This window comes from Acanthisitta chloris, unplaced genomic scaffold, assembly GCF_000695815.1.
Source record: "Acanthisitta chloris isolate BGI_N310 unplaced genomic scaffold, ASM69581v1 scaffold18750, whole genome shotgun sequence".
Taxonomy (NCBI): Eukaryota; Metazoa; Chordata; class Aves; order Passeriformes; family Acanthisittidae; genus Acanthisitta; species Acanthisitta chloris.
The window spans coordinates 23,587-48,573 of NW_008650129.1; the positions used below are offsets into that span (position 1 = coordinate 23,587).

The 24,987-nt window shown below is 38.9% G+C and overlaps 1 protein-coding gene across 1 annotated transcript in view; it reads right to left on the reverse strand.

Moving 5' to 3' along the window:
• Positions 1 to 24,987, reverse strand: part of FGD6 (FYVE, RhoGEF and PH domain containing 6) — a gene marked incomplete at its 5' end in the record, with an annotated part of 61,022 nt that overhangs the window by 17,642 nt on the left and 18,393 nt on the right. Inside the window, 10 exons of the mRNA XM_009083846.1 lie at positions 307 to 375; positions 880 to 951; positions 1,074 to 1,132; positions 4,231 to 4,281; positions 9,830 to 9,917; positions 10,575 to 10,731; positions 11,520 to 11,671; positions 20,091 to 20,121; positions 20,214 to 20,275; positions 23,347 to 23,494. Coding sequence (XP_009082094.1) covers positions 307 to 375; positions 880 to 951; positions 1,074 to 1,132; positions 4,231 to 4,281; positions 9,830 to 9,917; positions 10,575 to 10,731; positions 11,520 to 11,671; positions 20,091 to 20,121; positions 20,214 to 20,275; positions 23,347 to 23,494 — 889 coding nt within the window. The remainder of the gene's footprint in view (positions 1 to 306; positions 376 to 879; positions 952 to 1,073; positions 1,133 to 4,230; positions 4,282 to 9,829; positions 9,918 to 10,574; positions 10,732 to 11,519; positions 11,672 to 20,090; positions 20,122 to 20,213; positions 20,276 to 23,346; positions 23,495 to 24,987) is intronic.

A 24,987-nucleotide genomic window follows, 5' to 3' on the forward strand; every position in this document is an offset into this window, starting at 1 on the left:
ACAGCTAAGTGAGATGGAGTAACTGTGTTAGTTTCTGCACTACCAGAGATAATGTCTTCCCACAACAGCTCACAAATTTAAGATTTGTTCAAAATTATACATTTTAGTGAGAAATAGTTTTCTATTAAAATTAGTGCATATACCACAGAATATCTCTCTAAATAAGAACTGAGCAAGTAGAACAGCAACAATTGATCATTTCTTCCACTACCTAAAGTTATTGTTTACTGAGGTTTGAGGTATAATGTTTCAACCACTTAAAAGTACACTGGTGTTAGGCACAGAGCAACATACACAGCATCTTACCAGAAAAAACATTCGTGGCTGCATGACCTTCCGGGACAGCTTCATCAGTGTTCCCTCTTTCAGAAAGACCTAGTGAATTAAAACAAGAAAATCAAAACCTAGTTTTTCAGGGCACAAGCCATGCAAATGAGCTGGCTTTTTCATCACTATTATTATGATCATAATTATTATCACTACACTAGAAGTGCTGCAGAAGGTTTGGGATTCAAGGTTCCCTTTTGGAGAAGAGCTGTCCATCCTTGGGTTTCTCTAAATGTGAGTGTGAATGACTGCACTACAGTTTTCCATGCTGTACGTGAAACCATGACAAATACAAAGCTAAGCCTGAGGACAAAAAACTGCCTGCAAGATCTGCCAAGGAATTGTATTTTAAAAATCCTAAGTTTTCCTCAGATAAATGTCTAAAAATACCCACACGTATGGGGAGGCAATATTCATTTGACTATTAGAACCAAATAATGAAGCGATGGACCATTTGTTTTCTTGATATATGCCAGCTTCAGTACTTTTCTTGCACTATCATCTATGCTGCACTTTTACTGCAACCTGCTGAATGCCACCTGGAGGACTTACCCTTCCTGGCTGTACGATCTCATGGTGTCCATTTAAACTGTATTGGATCTGCATGAGCTTCTGAAAGTTATCCTACAGGGAGAAAAAAGCAGAAGGTAAGTACTTACCCTTGCATCCATGACATTTTTAAAGGGGAAAAAAAAAAGAAAGAGAAAAAGCTTTAATCAAGCAGCTTCATAAGTCAAAATACTTACTCCCTGCTTCATGATGTCATTGGCGTGGTTTGCAACTTCTATGACAACAGCTAGAGCATCTGAAGGATGAAGAAATGATGCTTTGGTTATACACACCTGTTAGCATTGGTATTATCTAAAGCACAGATACAATATTGCTTTTCCACATCACTCTGAGATTCAAAGACCTGATTGTACAGTCACTGCATTCAGGAGCACTTTCCATAAACCCCAGAGTCTTTGGATCGTGGTTTAATAAGCAGGCCCTAGCAAGTTATTGCTTCAACCAACAGTGTCAATTATTTCTTACAGCTAGTCAACACAGTCCACAAGCAAAATTAAATTCCAGTTTCTCACACAAAGAATTACTTGTTCTATTTACAGCAGAAAAGTTAACAACATTTAAAATGAGACTATGCAGGGATTAATTTTTTTCCATTTTACCCAACTGTCACCAGTGCCAGTCATGGAAGACTACCTAGAAAAACTATACAAATCTTTGTCCTCTCTTTTTTCTGCCTCTAGTTTTGCTGCATGTCAAGATAACAGTATAAAGTTCAAATTTCTAGATTTCAAACTTTTAATGCCAGAAGAAAAAAACAAAAAGTCTTGGTAAAAAAAGTTACCAAAGATGAGAGATTTTATTAAGTATTAGTATTTAATAACAAGCAACTGTAATATATGCTGAGGTGTAAGTGCAGAAAGTGGTTACATAAAAGGATTATGTAAACACAGTGAGTGTTCAGTCCAAGGATCCATCCCATACAATATTATTATATACAATATCCCATGCATATTATTGAAAAAGCTCTAACTTACTTAACTGGAAAAACAAAAGACAATTAATTGAAAGCTAGAACAATTGTTCTGATAAAATGTAGTACCTAAAGCATTTAGCACCTTCTGAGTAATTGAAGTAGAGTCAGGCACTTCAAATAAAGGAACTACATTTGCTTAAAAGTCCACAAAGGAACCTACCAAACCAGGTAAAACTAGAGCCTTAGGGTTTTTTCCTGATAATCATTAGAGCATTAGTCCTGTAGGATGCACATGATTCCCTTATTGTTGAGCCATATTCCTAAAGAAAGCATGATAAGAGATACAGCTTTCTAAACTGAAAGGTTCAGAAGGTCATGAAGCCATGTAAGAAGCTAAACGGGTGCGAACAGAAAGCTCCTTCTAAGTCAACCTAAGGAGAACTTTTGTGCAAGATTTTTGTGAACCAAGGCAAAGCAAGCACAGGTGTCAAACAATTAAAATACAGAGCACATGTCAAGCATTTGATCAAAATTTAAGTTTAGATATAGATGTCATGGTATCAATGGAGCCTGCTGAGAAATACTTGGTGGTCTCCTGCTAGGAAATGTTGGAGCTGCTTCAGGCAAAACACTCCTGAGTTCCCATCCATGTGGAAGAAAATGAAAGAAAATTTAGCTAAATTCACAAAGACAGCAATGAGTACCTGATTCTTTCTGTCATACTTTTCTTCATCTGTCAGTATTCATATCAATTAAAAACTTAAAATTTGACTCATTGACTTGAAGAAAGATTGAAGAATTTTAGAGAAAATTAGAAAATTTGCTGGTTATTGAAGGGAAAGTTCCAGGAACTCAGGGCTACTTATACAGCAAAGATGAAATTAATCTAAACAACAACATAAAATAAGCTCTAGGGTCAAAGTCAATAAACGAAGTGCTTTTTGGCAGGGAAGAGCATTCCACTTATACCACTTAGCTGAAGTAATGTATTCAAATGGAGGTCATCAAGAAGAATTGTGCTATGTGGGTTTTTTCCCAAGAATACTAACCACAACCAAACCTAGTTTCCCTCTCCACTCCTCCCCTCACTCCCACCCTCTGCAATGGAATTAAGCAACTAAGCAAAGTCAGAACTAAGTTAAGCTTAATTATTGCATGAAAGACCTTGGTGAGTAAAGACTAGACTTGTGAGTAAAGATTACACTTTCATTTCTCACCCAGGTTCTAAAACAGGCTATTAAACATGTCAAATTAACACTCTCAATGTTACAACTAAGCTTTGGTTTTTATCTTTGATGTATGAAGAGAGAGAAAAACACTGTGGCAGGTACAACTACAGAAAACAGAGACGCTGAAGAAACCACAAGAAAATGTATAATAAAATATATATTGAAGTTGCTCACTTTTCAAGTGGTCAACTATTTAATGTGCAGTGCAAGCATTAGTTTGTTCATGCCTCTAAGAAGTGCAAATTGAAATTTTCTATCTCTTAAAGAGCCATCAGTTAAAATATTCTTGGCTTATATCTTCAACATCCTTAAACAACTATGTCTGCATGTCCTAAGAAAGCTATTCTCTTATATATTTTATGGTATTGTATCAGTAGACAAAGCAAACTTGGCTCAGTGGATTGAAGGCACTCGTTTATTGAAGTCCTATCAACTGCATATGCACAACCCTCCTAAAGGTAAGGAGCTTGCACAAATGTACTAAAGTGACTGGGTCTCATGCAAATGAAATGGTAACATCAACTGGGAGGATGTTTTTGTACTGCTGAGGCAACCACTGAAGAAGGAAACAGCCTGAATATACATTGCATTGATACTCTAGAGTTAAACCAGCTTAATCCCACGGTCCTGTCCTCTTCCCCAACTATTCCTTCTGATTTCCTCTGATCTCCTTTCTCCCCACATGCAGGAAAAACTTGCGTAAGTCATTTGTGTTTGTGCAATTTGTGAAAAGTCAAACTGGAGAACTTCTCAGGTTAAATATAAGCCAGGACAGCTCCTGGGTCTTGTTCACTCCTGCCACATGAACCCTTGTCCTGGCACAAAGAGAGAGGAGGAGGAGGACAGAAAGGCTCATAGCTGGAAAGAGCAGCTGGTAGACCAGGCTGCCTATCACAAAAGGTCTACAGATGCGAGGACTGTCTCTTTCAACAGCAGTGCCCAAAATATCCGGTTAAGCTGCCTGTGGAGCTTCATGGCTATCTCTTGGTTTCAACTCAAGGGTGAGCTGATATGACTGTCAGCTCCAAGCCTTTTTGAAACACAAGCTATCAGTCTTTTAGAATCTCTGCTAAGACACTTAGAACTAAATAGAAAACATTTCAATTACTGACATAGCATTTCACATGAATTTGAAACTGGCAAACATTATCATAGGTATATAAACTGATATTTCTTTAAAAAGACATTTACCTTGAGTATCCCTATAGTCTGCAGATTCTTCTAAAAGATTCTTTAAATAATCTGTATAAAGGAAAGAAATATACAGAGAGTTTTGTTAAATAAATAAACAACACCAAAAAGTAGTAAACCATACCTTTTTCCCAGAAATCTGCTTTTCAGGCAGATAGATACCAGAAAGATCTACTACTTAATCTTTTAAATCTATCAAAGTAATAACAAACTGAAAACTAGCATTTCCATAATAAAAACACATAATTTCATTTCCTCAGTGAAGATAAAATTATTGAAACAGTGGCCTTCTTCAATGGCAAATGATACGTTGCATATATTATTCCAGAACAAAACAAGCATGTGAAAAATAAGTACATACTTGCAAGCATTTACACTTAAGCTGATGCAAAAAAAAAAAATTGAAGGCTATAGATATTTGCTTGAACACCTAACTTGTCTATAGGAGCTAATAAAAAAAGTGTCCATTACAGAAGATCTGATTGTGATTAATATTTTTCAGTAATAAAAAGTGTTACCCCCCCGATGTGCAGAGGCACTTTCGGTTTTCAATTATCAGTGTGGTTCAACCACGAGATGGCACCCACAATCCACTGAAGTTTTGGCAGCTTTAAAATCTATTTCACTTCGCTAAAACTAACTCCAAATGCATGACTACACGAAAAAACCCCATCCTTCTCGAGTTTCCATTCCCTGGTCGAGTGTCTAGTTCATCAAAAAGGGCAATATCCTGTCAAAGATGAATATATACCCTCATTAAAAAGTCAACCATCTATTATTCTCTATATGCTACAACTCTCAACTGCTTAAAATTGAAAGAAACCAAAACAGAAACATTCAAAGTTAGATTGATAAAAGCAATAAATACTGATTTATAATTACATTTTAAATGAAGTATTAGGATTCTGGCAGATCAACTGAAAATTAATTATATGCAATCTAGTAAGCATTCAATTTCAGCTTTGCAGTTGTACAAGTTTCATGCAGGAGTGAAATAATTCAACTCCCATATGCTTGCCCTACCCAAATTCATTCTTTTATTCAAAAGGATCAGGAGCCAATTGTTCCTCCCTGCATAAAATGTCTTGCTACATGCATGCCCCTCAGAGACTGCTCAGTGTACTGTAATCTTTTCCTTATGCACGAAATTAAAAGGGAATTATGAAACATGCTTCTGCAGTAGAATTGCTACAAAGAGTGAAAAAACTTGTCACAGTTAATGAAAGCTTTGAGAAAAACAGAACTACAGGAAGAGAAACATTTGGCACTGAAATTTTATTTTTTGGCAGAGACCTAAGGGAGGATCCAAGGGAGAGGCATGAAGAGCAGGTTGGGGTGAAGGAAGAGGAACCAGCTGGGAGGTGGGGAGGGAGTGCTGGGAGGTCTGGCTGGCTGGGCCACGGGAACACCCACAGCTTGCTGCTCTCCTCAGGGTTCTGCCTGATCATTAGCAGGCCCTGGTCAATGTGTGATCTTTTAAGACAAGTGTGATATGGGACCAAAACGTCTCCAGCTATACTCCATCAATATTGCATCCTTCATGTCCCTCAAGATCTTGTGCTGTACTAGCTACCAGACACTCCAACGCAATATTTAGGTGGACATATATTCCATTACAAAAAACAAACAAACAAAAAACCCACAAACAACAACCCCACCCCAAAACGTTAATTTGCTTCTCTTTAGTTTATGCTGGTAAGAAAAGAACATTTACCAGAAATGCTTTGAGAGGAACTGAGAAGAGCTCACACTGTTTTTAACCTGTTTTAACCTGAAGGAATCTGTCACAGATACGACACCAGCTGTCCCTTCCTGCCCTGCCTGCCAACAGGTGCTCTCTCAAGTTGGAGCTATGCAGAGCACTCAGGAGACTCCACCATAGAGCCAACAAATTAAAACTTTACAACTTGATCTTCATTGGGTCCAGCACAAAGCACTCCAGTGGGAGTCTCCCAGTATAAAGAATGAGTACCTATAGCCTATACAGAAATATCAGCTTCTTAAAGCTGCCAACCACACACTCGTTTCTATGGACTGGGAACAAGAGGTAAGGTGGGTATGAGTTACTCATCTGCAAATGTACAGCTAGCACTCTAAGTCACTGTGCCTAGTACAAAGAGAGATCCAATTTAATATCCAAAGCAATTGCAGTGGAAGCTTAAAACCAGAGACCCAAGATGGGAACTAATTATTTCTTGGCATGGTCATGCTTTATGACATGTTTCCCAAACAACAATACTTGACATCACCTAAAAACATTTTTTGGATGGGTATATTCTAGCATTTTAAATTATATCAGTGAATAGAAGGGAAAATCAGAGATTTTAAGGTAACTACATTCATTTAAAATTCTGCATTTAAAAAGGAAGGAAGCTTTTGCATTACCAGACTGGAGCAGCCAATAAAACTTACAATTGTAAAATCCTGAAAGTGATAAAGAGGTAATTTTCTGCTTAATACTCTCTGTGTGTATCTGATAAATAAACCTCAGTTCATAGCTTAAACTCAGCTTCAGAGCAGCATCAGAACAGATATTTTTAGTCTCTTCTGTGAATACACACTGGAAATTCTGTGCTTGTGACAGCCTTCTGGCATAAACTATACAGACAAGCTGATCTCACAGACATGAAAAATGTTACAGTAAAAATTTTGAAAAAATCTTCCTAGAGAAAATAAGCACAGAAGACATCAAAGTGAAATGGTATCTATTGTCTTTGCAAAAGCAAAAAAATTCCCTCTGAAACGTGCTTTTGTTGTTCAGACCAGAATGATCTTAAGCATGCCTTCAGAAATTCATAATTCTGCTGGATGCCTCAAAACACAACAAAAATCAACAGAAAAGCATATCAGAACTGGTTTTGTGATGAACAAAATATCCTTATGTCCTGCTCCTACCTGGCAGCAGCCAGCAATTCTCTCTCCCTTCTTGCTGGGGGGCAGTGACTGTCACTTCTTCTCTGGCTTAAAATTATCTTCTGCTTCATTAACTACTTTACCATCTTGGGTTGTCTCATTTAATTAAATTAAACTCAAAGCAATTGTTTCCCAACACACAACTGGCCTTGAGTCTGACAACTCTATTTCCAACCTGCAAAGCTGCAGCATGCTCAAAGGCTTGTTTTTCATGCCCTTCAGCCTCCCCTTACCATATCCCAGTTAAGGATAATAAAAGAAACTTTCTCTGCCAACCTTGTGGCAAAAAAGAGGAGAGAGGCTTATCCTACGACAATGAAGAGCCTGTTCACATTGCACAGTCTCAAGTCATCTACTCAAATTAGAGGCTTTGGGGAGAAAAGAATTACCTCTCCTTCATTTCTATCAGCAATCAGAGGCCTCTAATTAACCACCCCCTAAAACCCATCTAATATTTGCTACATAGAGCTCAGGGCCAGTATGTGGAGAAGTGGAAGTCTACTTACTGGACTGGAGAAGCTGTGTAATTAAACAGAAACACTGCTGAGCTGCTCCTCTCCTTGGCTGATTTATGAGTCCACCTGCTCCTGCTTTTGTTAGCACAAAAGTGACTCCACTTCAAAGCACAGCAACAATCTTGTGATGTGACTGAGTAGCAGCAGGTTACCAGTACAAAGCTGTCCCACTGACACAGAACATCTAAATAGGAAGAAATCCCTGCTGACTCAGGCCTGACAGCTTCGTTTCCTGGATTATTTTCACTCCTCTGCTCTCACCCTCCTCCCTCTACAGATCCCCCCTCTCTTTAGCCTGGGCAGCTGCTCCATCACTCCATCTCACCCACTGCAACAATAGATACAAGTGTTTTGCATGTCCTCCAGATGTTCACATAACACAAGTTTACAGAGGGATTGCTCAATATTACACAGAGCTATTGGAAGATAACAGAGCATATGGGTCATCCACAGAGATATGGAAGAGTGAGAACCTCAAGGGCAATAGAAATGCATGATAGATTGAGCAGACTGAAAATGAAACGGATCCAAAATAACACTCTCCAGTCCCAGTATAATTAAAATCTTGGTCTGACCTGTTTTATTGTTCACACAGAACAAGAGAAAATTACTTTTCTAAATCCACCACCAGCATGGCAATCTCATTCCTTTCAATAGCATTTGTAGGTGTTGTTAAAGCTGGGCAGCCACAGTAAGGTCTGCAGACTGGGGACAGCCACAGCAACCCCCTGCCCCAGCCACAGTGACAGCTAGTGATCACGAGGAATTCCCTTCAACACGAATTTTGTTTCAGTGCCATTCATCCCTGACACCTCTCGCTTTGCTATGTATATTAACAATGGCATTTACTCCATCCTGATCCTCTGTTCAACCTTTTTAATTAAAACCTTTGAACTTATCCAAAGCTCTGCTGATTTTGAAGTGTCTAACAAGACTATATCATGCCTTAAGTCAGTGTCCTTTTTAAAACAGTGCAGCTCCCCAAATACAGTTTTATGGTTTGACTTCATCAATTAAGAGTCACTAAGATCTTCCCCCATAAAGTATTTCATTTAATAAGGAGTTTTCACCCTTTTTTTCAACACCTGTGAGTTTAATGAGATGATTAAAATGAAAACAGTCAATGTTAATAACTTGGTAACTGCTGTATAACACTTCAGTCTGTATCTCCCACAGCATCCCTAGTCTAAGTACTTGTTGGGGAAATGCCAATAAACTCCTACAGAGCCAAAAAAAAAAAAAGGTCACAGAGCATTTTATTTTGCAGTTACTACATAAACAGAGGCTATTTTTAAATTGCTCATCAAGAAGCAGCGGCTTTCAAAAACAATGCCTTAAGTATTTCCAAATCCTTACAGGAGCCATCCCCCTCTTACAACAAACATCTCAAAATACTTCACAAAGGAGGCTCTCTCACTGCCCTCCCTTTACAGACAAAAAAAAAAAAAGCACTGCACCAAGAAGATGACTTGCTCAAGGTCACCCAAACATGTCAGTGCCAGAGCAGGGTATAGAACCCAGATCTCCTAGTCCCAATCCAACTCCTCCAACTATAATGTCCCTGTATCAAGTTTTAAGCACTTACTGGTACATGTACACTAAAAACATGGGTTTTGCCTTTAAAAGAGAATGAATTTTACAGACAAAACACCTAGGTGGGGGAGAAACAGAGAAGGTACATATACAGAAGTTCAGAGTTGCACAAACATCTTTCAAATTCTCCTCCTATCTTCAATTTTCCATACTACCTTTTTCCTTCATTAAAAAAACCAAACACTCAAAAGCTCCCCCAAGAAGTAAAACCCAAAGCAAAACAGGAGCATTCCAACCCTCTAAGGACATTACAGGCTTCTATTACCACAGAAACAAACCAAAACCACCACAGGTTTCATGTTTTCCACACGCTGCTGAATCTACAATCGGAACACATCACAGTGCTGGAAATATTAGCACCTCACTTGTGCATCTTACTGCAACCAACATTGACAAAGAAAGCCTCTAAACCCATGCCATGTGTAAAAATGAGCTTTGCATATCGTGCCATGTTTTTAAAAAGGCCTCACATATCTTAAATCAGATAAATATGCTTTACAGATGGGTACAACTGCTTGAAAACAGGTTTCCTGGGATGTCTGAAGACTGGCTTCTTAAGGCTGCAGAAGAAACTGTACCTGTCAACAGGAGCCTGTATTGGGGAATCCTCTGAACTGGCTTGAGCAGATAGTGCTTGAGGGCCAGACTAGCACAGCGAGGGCTCATCTGAAAGAAACACCCAAAACAAATTACAATTCCGTGGCAGTCAAAAGTTCCAGCAGAAGCAAGTATGCCTGCAAACAAATACTGATTATCTTGGATAAGCTTTATCTTTCAGAAGTGCGACTGCCACAGCTGTTTAACACCACACCACAGAGCAAGCATTTCCATGTGGAAGACTGCATGCAAAATTACCTATGTGTTAAAAGACATCAGTAAGCATTCATATGCTGTGGATTCAAAACAGGTGTTTTGATTTAAGAGGAAGGGAGGTGAAGCCACCCAGAAATAAAGGAAACAGGGTGGCAAGGGCAGCAGGCTCCTTTGTGATCACTGTCTGTCCATCAGGCAGAAAGGCAGAGAAGACAGGAGTGCTCACTGCAGAAGTTTTAATTAATCCACACCTCTAAAGACAACACAGAATTAAAAGATCCATGCTTTAAAAATGCTAATTATCTAGAGTTTTCATTCAAAATAATGTAAATCTGAAACAGTGTGTCCTTAAAAAGGCCTCTTGTCTTCTTCCTGTCTCAAGCCAAGACTGCAGAAAAAAAAGCCACCACGAAACCACAAATAAATTGATGCTAGTTTGTAAAACCTTATGGAGGATCACAACTGCTACACAGTCACAAAATAGGATGTATCTCACAAAAAATACAGTACCTCAAAATCTTTGACTACTGAAGCAAAACCTGCATTCTTCTTACACTGTTCATCTAATAATGCAACATTTTTATCAAATTCTTTGATGTAAGTAGAATACATCTTTAAATAGGGACCCTTTTTAACAAATATATCAGCAATTCTTTGATGTTCAAGCCTAGAAACAACAACAAAAAAGGCACAATTAGAACTAAGAAGAGCATACATCTTGACCCTAGAGCAAAACATCTATCTTTTTCAGAGTGAGATGTGCCAGCTTATGTTCTGCACAGAAAGCTTACAGTTCAGCAGATAGGCACCCATCTTAGTAACTACTCTGAAAACCCTTATTAGGCACACATCAACACACTAGTGTTGGATGACAACCACTTACTACACAGTCTGTTCAAAATGGTCTTGAACTGTTTGAACACTTCAGTATAAGCTGGATTTCTGAGGAAACACATCCTCAAACTTAACAGCAAGCCATTACCCATTTCAGTGCCTTTGTCAGTAGGTTTTGTACAGCTGATTTAGATCCACCCACCAGTGTAACTGAGGATGGACTTCAATGGGATTGTGGCTGTCAATCAGCGATGTGTTAGATTAGTAGACCTAAACTACCTTTAAAATGCAAACTAGTCTTCAGGACAGCCTCCTTTTCCTCTAATGAAATCAATCCACTTATCATGCTCATGAAGGGACCAGAACTTTCACTTTAAAATTAAATTTTAAGTAAAATGTGTGATTGCTACAAAAATGTCTTGACATGCCTTCTGGAGCTTTCTAAATAGCAAAAAGTACATCTAAATGAAAAATAATTTCCTATACTTTCAGAGTAAATTCTGTCATTTAAGAAGGCACGTGAAACACAAACAAGACTCGAACCATGATGGCATGGAGTCACATAAGCCCCCCAGATAAACTGCAACATCAAAGAAGTGGTCTCCCTTTATTGATAGTCACCAGTGAGATAATCGTTCTTCCAGTTCCCTCAGGAGGTCCCGATTGAGTTCGTAGAGCTGAGGTAGGTAGTAGAGGATCTGATTCAGTATTCTGTCCTCAATCACTGGCTTTCCAAGCTGCCTAGAGGCATGTGCCACAGCATCCCGGAAATCCTGCCGGAGTACAAAGAGGACAGAGACCCCCCTTGCCATGAGTGCACAGCCTTCAAAGCACCAACACAGAGAACACAATGGAGTCCTCACCGCAGACACTCCAGGCACTGCTCCCTATGACCAAAGGCAAGGCAGGTACCATCTGGGTTATGTTTCTCTGCAGCTTCAATTTACTCCCCTGGGACTGCCTTAATCCCTTTGGTTTGACACTGGAGCTTTACTTTCTTGCTCCTGTATGCATAATACAGAAGTTGTTCATTATTGTTACAACATGCCCTTAAGAAACATGCTGGTGTTACATATGAGGAAACGAAGTGGGGGGAACAATGTTTGTATCTGCAGGGGTGTTGGCAGCCTTGAGCATCTTCTTGCAAATATGGAAGTCAAAAAGCAAAACTGTGTATCATGTAATATGATTATGGTATCATAAAAATCAGACTAGTGTTCATAAGTCATCTACAAATGCCATTTTGGAAGATGTTGCTCTTGGACAAAAAGTAGGGTCACACAATTACTATACATAGCAACTCTTCTATATACAGTAAAATTAGCATCTAACAAAAAGATACTGTAACAGTATATGGGAACAATGAGATTTCAAACTCTAGCAATGATCAAACCCAACACTGGTACCTTCAAAACCTTTACAGAGAAGAAGAAAACCCCACTTACTCCTGAAGGATCTTATAGCATTTTTATGTTATAACCAGCTCCCAACATGACAGAGCTGAGGCTCATTGGTCCTCATTAAACTATTTAGAATTAAAATCTTGGCCCCATACAAGTCAGCATGGCCAGGACTGAAATTCAGTGTCCATTAACACAAGATATTTCCCCTATTCACATGCAAACAAAACTTTCAAAAAGGTTATCAATTTAGCATTTCACTTGAGAAACAGCACATTTAAACTGACAAAAAATGAAAATCCAAATTAGGTGGTATTCTGCATTTATCATGTTTCACTTGAATTTGGGCAATAGTGGGGAAAAAAAGAGAATCAATCCATAATATCTCTTACTGAGTTTGCGGTTCATGAAACCTGATAGCACATGCACAATATATAGGTATCCTGAAAAAGGTGATCAACAACATGTTTCTAAGTACAATGACGAGTGATATTTTAAATGTGCATGGGGTCCACACCTGTCTTTAAAATCCTCAGGTTGGGAAAGAAAACATAAAAAAATTAATCCCCTCTTTTCCTCCTCCCCAGGTCTACTACTACAAGTTTCAGTAGTCATCTCATCAGTCCAGCATCTGGCACTATTTAGGGTCTCTCAAACCTAAGCCTCAACTTTCCCCTGCTCTCTCTCATTACGTCAGCTCTGGGCAGCGTGAGCTCCAGACACACTTTCTTGCTTTGTGACCTTCTGGGTCATGAAGGCTGTGACTGGGCAGTTCTGACAAGAAACTGAAAGGAGATACAGGGCGCAGGCTGTGACAGGGAAGGCTGAGAACTAAATGCAAGGGAGTTAAAAAACAGATGGCTTTATTCATATGGAAATGTTCTGTTTTACATCCTCTGTGCAGACTAGTGACACATAGGTTAACTACCAGCTGCGTCTTATGGGTTTTCCTGACCCTAGGGCATTGCTTAACACTGAAATGATACATGGAATTACAATGGCAAAAGCTCAAACGAGGCATTCTGGAGAGCTTCATGCAAAATGCATCATCATATTATGATAATATTCTCCCTACCCTATCGTCTTCCCCCTCCTCCCAATCACATGCACACACAATATAGTGTATGTACTTTGCCATAGGATGAAACAAGAATTTTGTCTGAAGGTTGTAAGGCTAGTTGCTTGATGAAAAGAAAAGCAGTTTTGTCTGTACTATAATCAACAACCCAGGCTCGCCCCTGACCAAACAATGAAAGGAGAGCAGGGAGCCAGGTTTAAGTACCACTAGATAACACAGGAATGTCATCTGCAGTTAAGAGCATTTATTTAACTTCTAGACACAGCATTCAAAGAGTCTGCAGGGTGTTTTCCAAATACAGATTTGGGTTTTCAACTAGCTTGATCCAAAGTGCATCAGCTTCATCAGGGTTTAGATCATGCCATGAAAGGCTCTATCATTAAAACAGCCAAACAAAACTCTGCTTGGTCACCCTCTCTGTCCCCTTCCACAACTGAGTAAACTGAGGAAGCTCTGCAGAGAGGAAACACCGGGAACAAAGATAACATGAAGCTTTCACATCATGAGAACCAGCCTGCGAAACTAGAGCTAAACTTCTGTGCTTTTTTCCTTCTTTTTTTTTTATTAATTATCAACTCTTCACTGCTAACTATGCATTTGTGACTGTAATCATATTAAGATTTATTTTTAACCTGGCAGTGGGTGTGAAGTAACTGTCACGCCAAGTTCATCTCGAGATAAACTTAAGAGTTGAAGGCAGAGACCACATGCCTGGGGAGGGGGGGAGGAAAAGTCAAACAAACAGCGAGGTTGGCATTAGCAGTGTTTACACATGCAGGTGCTGACCTGCTGAGAGCATTTCTTACCTAAAAGGACAAAACATAGATCATGTCTGTTCTAATTACCAGATGTAAAATATGTTAACTTACAAATCAAACCCTGAAATTTCACTCCAAAGGATGGAAGGTATTCAGATGACAACTTTTTATAAAAGTAGGTGAATGACGTAAAAATTAGACACTGCAGTAAAAGCAACTTCAAGCACCAGAACCTATCTCCTTCTAAACCTTAGTCAGTTCACTGATTATAGTGCTAAATAAAAAGAGAACTGTTCTTGCAAATAATAGATAAATTGCTCTGATATCTATATATGCCTGTATGAAGTGATTTATATTGCAAACATATTCAGCACATAGCCCTATATAACATTGCTGAAGAGCACTGCTTTCATCAGTCTGTTCAAAGGCAATCACCCAGGTTGTCCTAGAAATTATTCTGTTTGAAGCAATGCAGGAACCCATTACAGTCAATTTTAAAGAGAGATTTTTCTGATTAAAAAATAAGCCTTTCAAATAATACAATCTTCCTCATTTAAGAAAAACAACAAACAACAACTTGCCACACTTTGGAATTAATGTGCTTATTTTACTGAAAAACAACAGTTGTAACTCTAGACAAGTTTCATAAGCTGCATGACAAAACCCAAAATATTATGCTAGTTGTAGTGAATCATCCCAGCTTCTTACCAGGATATCTTTTTCCTTTCAGAAGAGGGGATGCTATCATACAATTTTGGAAATGGTTGTTTACAGTTTCTAGTTCTACATTATATTCTGGTCCAATTATAATCTTCTGATACTGCTCTAGGCTTAGGTAAAGGTAATTGACTTCACACAGCTACTTCAAGAGGACAGCACTCAACACCATCCCTGGAAATAAATTCTTTCCACACCGGTGGAAACTAACAGTTTTAGCTTATTCTAGACTGAGAAGCATCCCACTTGGTACTCGTCCATATGAAAATCTACTCTAGGCATATTAAAGGCTTCTGAGTACATAATGTTGCTGAATTACTGTCTGATAAAACATTTCCATCTTGAAAATGTTTAGGGAATTTTATGTGACCTATTAGTATGTGACCTTAGAGCTGTGCAGCTTTTAAACAATACTTGAGGAGGATGCCACCACCACTGCTTTTGTTTCCTCCTACCCCTCCTTCAACGCAGCTTCCTTCAATAAGCAAAGGGCTGAGATATCTGAAACAATTCTGACCCTGTAGTGAATCATCTGCAATCAGCCCACACACTTCCCCTCTGGAAAGGCCCTGACTCACGATGCCCCCAGTTCTTTCCACCAGAGGATTCCCAGCCCTCAGGGAAGTGACCTGCCCACATCACTCTAAGGAGCAAAGGAACAAGTTTAGTTGTAAAGTGAAATAGGTACTGAGCAGACTAAACCTTCATTCAGCTGCTGATTGGGCTGAGTGCACCTTCACGTATTTAATAGCTGAATGAAGATAATTTCAAATGGATGAAATTAAAACCTGGAAATTTAACAGGAAGTTTAACAGTACTGCATGATCTAAACATGGTCACGCATTGTACTCCTAAGCCTTTGACCAATATTCATCTTGGATCTGTTCTCCCAGAACACACCATCAGCAAAACGAAAATACGACATAATCCCTTCCACTGAGGTGCAACTTCCAGCTAAATACACCTGCAGATAGCTCAAATATCAGTTTAGTTTAAGGAAAAGAAGTATGTTTGCACTTGGACACTTTTCAAGGGACAGACACACACAGACATCCTATGGGGAGGGAGGAGGGAAGGGGAGGAAGTTTCACGCTTTAGGGAACAGCCAGGCTGCTAGATGTGACAAACTGTAAACATGAGTGCTTAGGAAAACAGCTATAGAAGATTTCACAGATGCATCATCTAAAATACAAACAGGCACTCCTACCTAGAGTCAGACTATTAGCCATAAACTGCTAAATTAAACTACAGTGACTAGAGTTAATGAAGACTATGACTAAGTGTGGATTGTGACATTTTTCAAATGTAAGAGATTATTTCCGGAAAGCTGCCAAGCAGTTCCACACCTGTTATCTGAGGTAGTAAAATTATTTCTAAGTCTTTAACAATATAAGACAGTTAATTTTTTACAACAATCAATTATTTGACTGTGGCATATTCCCAGAATGTTATTTCAGGAAATAGGCTGAGTAGTTTCCTTCTAAACCAAAACTATTCCATCAGTCTTCTTAGTAAGACGACTACAGTTGCAACTCATTGTCAAAAGTCTCAATCAGCAATTCTAAAGCACTTCAGAGACTAAAACTTAATCAACATTCACCTCAGACCAGTCAAATACTGAAATTTTACAGATGAAGAAAAAGGAGTTGGAGGTTGAGAGAATTTTTCAGTCAAACAGCAGGTCAGTTGTAAGCCAGGACCATAAGTCAGAACTTCCCTTGCTCTAAAGCTATTTTATTTCTCATTTCATTCTTTTTTTTTCAAATCTCCTATGAATTATTTTTCATAATATTTGGCTACAATATATAGAAGTCTAGGTTTTTATAGATATATAAAACTAAATATATAGTTTTTGTAGAGAGAATTTTAGAAATGAATTAAACTAGAATTTTCACTCTCGTGTCTCTGGAAGGACACACAATAGAAAAAAATTATGTTCGAATTCTTATCTGCCTTCTCCAATAAGTGGCTGATCTTGTGGCTGCAGAAATGATAAGAGGTGCCTCCTGACAAGCTCCTACTTACTTTGTCTCAGAGTCCAAATAGGGACAAAACAGGAATCTATGTCAGAAGCACAGACTTAAAGGCCCAGGCAAAAGCCCATAGGCCTAAGTTTCTCTTTGCTCACACAGCCAAAGGTTGTACACTAAGCCTTGCAGTGGAAGGAGCCATCCCAAAAAAAGCAAGTTCCTTTCCTGGACCAGAAGCCTCACTGCTTACCACAGCAGCAGGCAGGAAACAAAATCAAAAAAGGATGGGAGAACAGAGTGGTGTGCTTCGGCAAAATAACAAAATACAGAACAAAAATGAACCAAAAAATGACAGCGAATAAGCCAAATAGCTTACCCTTAGAGCACCAAGGTGCTGCTGAGGAGGTCCTCTCACTCCTGCAAAGCAAAACATTTCCAAAGAATGCCACAACAAAGAAGTACAAATGGCACCAATCCTGCTTTACTCCTTTTCCAGGAACACCAGATGATTCTGAGCAACTCAGAAGTGATAAGCCTGTTTCTCTTATGTCATTTATGTTTTACACCCAGTTCACAGTTCCTTTTTTTCTGCAAGTGCCCTTAGGGAAGAAACAGCACTTCTCCCATCTTAACCCCTGTGTACCCTCTGGAGGCTATGTATGAGCAATCTCACAAAGATGCAGACAGAAGAGCTCATCTGACTTAAGTCCCTTTGTTTTCATGAGTTTCTAAAAGCATTTCACTGGAATCTTGTCTCCTCTAAGGGCAGTGAGTTACAGAAATACAGAGAATTCAAGATTACACCCTCAAGCAACTGTTTCAAGGTCTGTTTGAGAGAGCATTAGTGCTCAAAGCCAGCTAAGTCCCTTATCTCTATTATGACCAGCTTCTTTAGTATTTATAGTAGTGTCCACAAGTGTTTACAATTTTCTCAAGACTTCTGTAGACTGTCTTCAACAGAAGCAGTCAGATGTACTTAGAGTGCGCCACAGTATCCACACAGGCTGGCACCCTGCTATCGTGGAAGAGCTGTTCCACCAAACTTGAATTTGTCAATATAAAAGAAATAAACCGCTTTAAAAAAATCAGTGGTACTTGTAAGCATTTTGCAATCACATTCCCACCTTCTCAACTGCTTTAGACTCTGCTTCAAAGGCTCTAAGCAGCAGCAAACTAAGAACCTTTTTCTTACGCCAACAGTTCTGTTCCTTTGCTGTACTAAGAGCCATGAGCTACATTTAACTGGTATTGGTAAGACAGACTGAGAATACTACTCAGCTCATTGAAAATGGAATTAGTCACTAAATTTCAAGTGGAAAACCACTAATAGCTGGCTCAGAAGGTGTAACATCACATCCCCTGATCAGCCAAATCTTTACTGTGGGTAAAACAGCCCAGCCTGGGGAGAGTCCAAGTTCTAATTCCAGAAACTTGCCAGAGGTTGCTTGAGTGGCTGTTAGTAATCCTGACACTGAAGCTAGTAAGAGAGAGTGGTTCAGTGCACATGAAATCAAACAGATAGTTATACTGACAATTTAAAAGAAAAAAATATGTATAAACTATATAAGAAATATATGATTAAAATCAACAGATTTAATAATGTCTGTGACAAACATACACAAATCCTCAGGCATACCACTCTGTGGAAAGAAAAAAAACCATTTCTGCAACCTTTCTCAGCAATGGCAATTCTTATTTAATGATGAATTCACACACACAGCCTCAAAACTGGTGCCCTCTCTGACACAGACACTCAAAAAGGTTCCTGCTGTAGGCCAACTGACAAGTTGAGAACAAAGTATTTCCTCAACTCCTAGCCTAGCATCCTCTCTGTTAGACCAGGCTGAATACATGTTGATTGTTATTGCTAGCCAACAAAAACATCTCTAATAGTTTTTATTTGGCAGCTAGAAACTAGCACACTGTCATGAACAGAGTTGCGATTTATCCATTAAATAAAAGGCAAAACACAACCTACAGCACTGCACATTTACACTGTGCAGACAACTTGAAGTTTTTCCTAGAAACTTCCTACTATTTTCCTTCTCTCACATTTCTCCTCTGCTTGCCTGCATCCTCCTCACCAACAGCCTTTTCTTCCGGTACTGCACATGTCACCTGAAAAACTGATACACTGAAAAGCAAAGACACTTTTAACAAATAAGTTAAACGCCTGAAAAACATGATAATATAAAATTGTACAGCTTAAACTTTGTCTAGGACAACTCTCTTCCTTAAACCAATATTTAAACTTTAGTTCTGTACTAGAAACCATGTTGAATATAAATTATATATTGACTGCAATTAGCTGTTAATAACCAAACTTGAAGAGAATAAGAAGATCAATTATTCAGAGAAAACCAAGAGAGAAATCAGTAAATGGTGTGGTAAGTTTGTTTCATGAAAAATCTCTGTATTACAGGACTGTATACAACTATCTAGAAGAGCCTTTGTTCCCAGTTTAACAGAACATGATTCGAGAGAGACTGAGATAGACCAATGCATCTGTTTGCAATATCACCACTTCTATTGCCCAAGGAAAAAAAAAATCACTCTGCTTGCACTTAATAGAGTGACAAAATGGTACAAACACATGTCATTTAGAAGCTGACATAAAACAGAGCTAAAGAAAGAAAAAGTCTTCATTAATTTACTATTATCACCCTCAACACAGCACGTTTTACAGATGATCGATCTGCATAAACATGGATGAAATACTTAACTCTTGCTGTGGACAATACACTGCAGGTACTACAATCACAGCTGTTATCAGAACGCAAACATCTGTCAAGGAACTGCAACCCATAAAAATATGATGCCATGGTGATGGATGCTATTAGCTATTAGTTGGATTACTCAAAGAATGTGCATTTTAATGTACCACTTCCCAAGGTAAATCGTTCCTGCTTCCCCCCACCACTTTAAGAGTTATTCTAACCAAAAATTATGGTTTGGTTGCTATGGTACAAGCTGGCTTATAAATATGATCCTGATGAACACAAATGGATATATATTCCATTTTCAATATTCAAGCAATACCCCACTCAGCTGGAAGACTGCGCACATTAATTAAGGAGATGCAGAAGGAACCACCAAAATATTAATGCATTACATAAAATGTGAAAATTTAAAGTTCGGCTTAATTGGATTAATTTTTATGTTTTGAATATGCAAACAGCAGAAAAAAGGCACAGTGACTACAATAAACATAGGACTCTTATAGATTAAACAAACAGAAGAGGAAGCTACTTTTTTTTTTGAGTACTTACAATGTGTAAGAGCTTTAGCACATCCACAAACCTATCAGAAAATCAAGAAAAAGCAAATAGTTACATTCTAATTGCCCAGTCAAAATAAACAGAGTAGCTGTTAAGTTTAGCATTGACACTTACACTTTCTCTGAGCTCATGATCTCCTTGGCAATATGGTAAACCTTTGTTTTCTTTCCAGCTGCCTTACTCTGCAAGTAAAAGTACATGTTATACTGTGCACCTACTAAAACTGTCATAAAGATAATTTCCAGCCAGTAGTTCCTCAAATCCAGTGTAATTATTCAACAGTTATTCTAATAAAAACTTTTTACACTGCTTTGAAACCTCTTGGCTTTGAAATCTTCTGGTTTTTCAGGTCTGTGAGAAATCCGTTTAGCTTGTGGCTGGAAACAACAATATTAGCTAAGAGTGGTTTTTACAGCACTATCCACCTTGTCATTTGATTATTACAGGAAGCACAGAAGCCCGTAATGAATGATGCCCTAGCAAATGACAATCAATATTTATCAAAAGTACTAAAGTACAGATAATATTTCTGTATCATTTGATTTTTTCCTGATTAATACAGAAACAGTAATATTTGCAGTGAACTCAAATGTGCTTCAGGAACATCTTAAAAAAAAGAAATATACATTTTCTTTACTGATAAGCAAGATGAAAGAAGAAAAAGAAGACAAAAATCATACTGAAGAGAAAAGCAGCTTCTGACAATCTACTAAAGGAGCTGCTGGAATACACAGCAACTGCACTGTGAAGATGCAGAACTGTGAGCTTTGTCATCTGGCTGAAACACTGTGGAGATGACGTTGGTTTTTATGCACACGTTTGGCTTCCAAAATATCAATGCTACTGTTCAACATCAGCTAGAAGGAACAGGTATAACAAAGCAAATGGGGGCAGGCACCAGGATGCAAATGTGTTTGCCATGCAGTGTAACTCCCACATACGATTTCCCTCAGATTAAACAGCATTCTCCAAAACAGCTCTCATGGTCTGCCATATGCTTCTCTGCTGCAGCTGTCACCCCATCTATTAGACACTCAGGCTCTCGTTGAATGGGCTGCCAAGGAGGAGTGAGCACTAAACACTTTGGGGTGTACAACACAAGTGAGATGCAAGTCCTGGGGCGGCTGTATGGAGTATGGTAGTACAATATAGGCACTGAACAGTTTATCTAGAAAAGCAGGTATTGGTGGCATTATATCCATGATGCTTTGGTTCATAAGCACTACTATTGTAAGATTTGTCTGAAGTTTTAGGTCTTCTCCAAATCTGTGAAAAAGCATCAAGTGCTGGAAATTAAACCATGAAACAGAGGATGCTCACAGGTTGGATTTCATGATATTGTTGAGTTCAAAATAAAACATACATCTATTTTTTTAAACTGGAATTTAACCGACACAGTGCCAAATTACTAAATTAAAATCGATGTCTAAATCAAATAATTTGGTGTTGCGTCACATATATGCAAAATATATAATGTGTTTTATATATTATCTAGACATATGCAAACATTGCTGGGATTTTATTTCTGAATTTAAGCTAATTTCCAAAGAACACTCAAGAACCATACAGTGAGGGTCAATTGCATTCAGGCGAGATTGTAACACCTATCCCCAGGCCTCTGTGCCTTTTCAGAAAGCACAGCTTTCCAAAAACACTCCCTGCATGACTGAATTCACAAGTAAGTCAATTATGCAGAGCAAGGCATCTGCCTTTGCTGTAGATGTCACAGTTGCAAATGAGATGAAAATTAGTATTTTGAGAACAAGATGCTACCGCTAAACAATTACAAAACGAAATATCACAGTCTGTTTTCAACTGCCTTTGAAAGACTTTTCACATACCAGCTGGCACTGAAAAGGCCACTTTGCATTTGCTCAGCCAAAGACACTCTGGGTCTGAGAGCCTCTAATGGGAGAACCAAAGCGATACAAATAGGACTCTCGGGCAAGGCATTGGAAAGGAACCTTGTAATTCCCCTAACAGATATAAAGCATCAAAACAGCCAGATGCTTGTGGTAAGGAAAAAATAAAAACAAGCCCAGCTGATGACCGATGCGGAGATGGTTTCATTCTCCTCTGCAGCTGCTCTCCCTGTGAGGAGGCTGGTGGTTAGTCCCAGCTGCCGCACGTGCCGCAGGCAGCTGAAGCCAGCTGACAGCAGATGCCTCACAGCAAGCACTGAATTACTCCTCAGATCCTGCCTAAGAACCCTCATAATGGGGATGCTTTCCTGTAAAACTCCATTGTGAAAGGTTAAGGGCATTTCTAGAGGCACACAAGGTAAGTTAGCTTCTACACAGGTACAGTCTTGTTTAGTTTCACAGGAACAAGCTTTTCCCTTGACTCCCAATTTATTCTTCTCATTTGGTTAAACAATATTTAGGTCTGACACATCAAGTCTTCTTTTTCAGCACTAGAAAGTTTCAATAGTGGTTTTTATTTGTTTGTTTATATTGTTGGAGCTATGTTTTTGTGGGTTGTATTTTTGAATTATTTTTAAGGAAAGGAAGCAAATATAACTACTATCAAAGGAAACAGCTGCCAGGACTGATGCTGAGGAGAGGCACTGGTCTATGGGCAGGCTGGTTTCAGGACATCCAGGACTAAGAAATAGGAACATGGGCATTGCCAAGGTCAGGAACAGGACCCTCAGAACTCCATTTCATTTGGAGCATTTAGCACTGTCATCCTGCTCCTCATTTGAAGGAGGAATAAGATTAAAATAAGAGAAGTCACTGCAGTCTGGCAGAAGGTCAGACCTCAACCCCAACAGTCAAGCGTGGCTCACACTCCTCCAAGGACCACAGAGGTGATTTTCAATGTTCAGTGCACAAGAGACATGGTGCAAGAGATGGTAGGATCTGTGAGCTGTAGACAGCTTCATTAAAATCTATTTATACATCTCAAAACTGAATATCCCTAAACGTACATCTGCGCATGTAATTCCATTAGAGAGGCATCACAGGCACGTGTACAGCTCCATGATTCAGTGAAAGAGTAAGAACATATATGCCAGGCACTTTGTAGCAGGTTATTTCTAAACCTGACCTCTTAATATCAGGTTAGCATGCACATACTAAATTAAAATTCTAGAAAAAAACCCCACTAAACAATAAGAATGATAAATAGAAACACATGAAGTTATGTTGACTCAATGCCTTTTATCTGAAAATATCCCAACAGGTTACAACTTATGAAACAGTGCAAGAGTGAGGACTATCTTCAGAATATAAAGATAAAAAGATACCTGTTTATCTTCTTGAGGATCAGTCTCCCCTTTGCTGGAATCAGAATTTGTGTCATCATCTTCATCAGAGCTATTCATGATATCTTCTTCATCTGACTGAAGATCTCCCATTACCACATTAGGATGATCATGGTGGTGTCCTAAGGACCTAAAATTAAAGCATGTATGGTCAATAAATATACCATACTTCATTTTTGTGAAGAGATTTCTGGTTTACCCCACAATAAATGGCCTACTTGGTATCAGAAACACTGAAAACAATAGTGGGTAGTCTGAAGACCATGATAGCAGGAGCTTTTCCACAGTGGAACCATAACTCTGCAACATATTATCTATGCTATTATTGATGCAATCCTCATTGACAGTGAGCAAAAGCCACAGTACCTTTGGAACACTTTTACTATTCTTGTCCATCAGAGTTTGCCTAACAAGAAAGTCTGAGAAACCTATTCCCTTTTTGCTATGTGCATGTACAGTGCAACATTTGTAATGAGTGCCAGAAGGATAAAGAAAGATCACAGCCATTCTGCTATCCTCTATCTCATAGCTTCAGGACTTGCTCCAGATATGGTACACAGACTGGAGCTTTCTGTCTGAAATTCTAGATGTGTGTATGTATACAGGGCTGTTTCCCAATGCATCTGCTAAACAACTGCAGCAGGGATGGTAATACTATAACCATCTTGTCCAGCAGTTCTAGAATCTTTTGTGATTAAAAACTCCTATGCCCCAGAGATAGAAGCCTTTCAGGTAGCTGTCAGAGCTAGAAAACATAACCTTGTTCTGCTGCCATACAATGATTACAGAAATCTCTTTTCATTAGCTTCAGCTGTATTTGCAATACAGAAACTGCATAAGACAGGCACACAGCCTTCTTCCTCTAACCTTCCTTGACAACTTCAGTAAAGATTTAAGAAATGCAATTCTAGAAGAAAACAAAAAAGGAGGTAGGGAAAAATAAATAAGAAAACAGACTAGAGGAAACAGAGCCTTAACATTTGGTAAAGTTACATAGAAACAGAGCAAATCTCTGGGCTCCTACTTTTAATCCTTAAAAATAACTGATAATTGTCAATTGCACTAAAATTATCTTTAAAAAAAAAAAAATCACATAATCTGTGTTCAAGGTCAGCAAATAGATGCTAGGATGCCACAGGCTTATTTTGACATGAGCCAAAAATTATTAGCTACCCTGCAAAACAATAAGCAAATCCAGAAACCCTTGTCCCCAAGCTGCTGCAGCCAGCAGAGATCTCACTGGGCTGATCAACACCTCATTTGGTGCAGCCAGTGACTGCCAGGGCTACACACTTCTCCATGTAGCTGTCCTCTGCCTTCCCACACAAGGGATAGTTATGCCTGATCTTTTCCCATCATTGAATCACAGGAGGGATGGAGGGCAACTATTCAGACTCCCTTCCTCCAACTGTGATAGCTACCAGACTGAAAACCTGTCACTGTGGGTCCCATGGAAGGTGTCTGGCAGTAACTTGAACAGCAGAAGAACCTCAGGGTTTGGTGTTGGGCCCAGTGCTGTTGAACAGATTTGTTGGTGACACAGACAGTGGGATTGAGTGCACCCTCAGAAAGTTTGCTGTGCAGTGTGGCTGACATGCTGGAGGGAAGGGATGCCATCCAGAG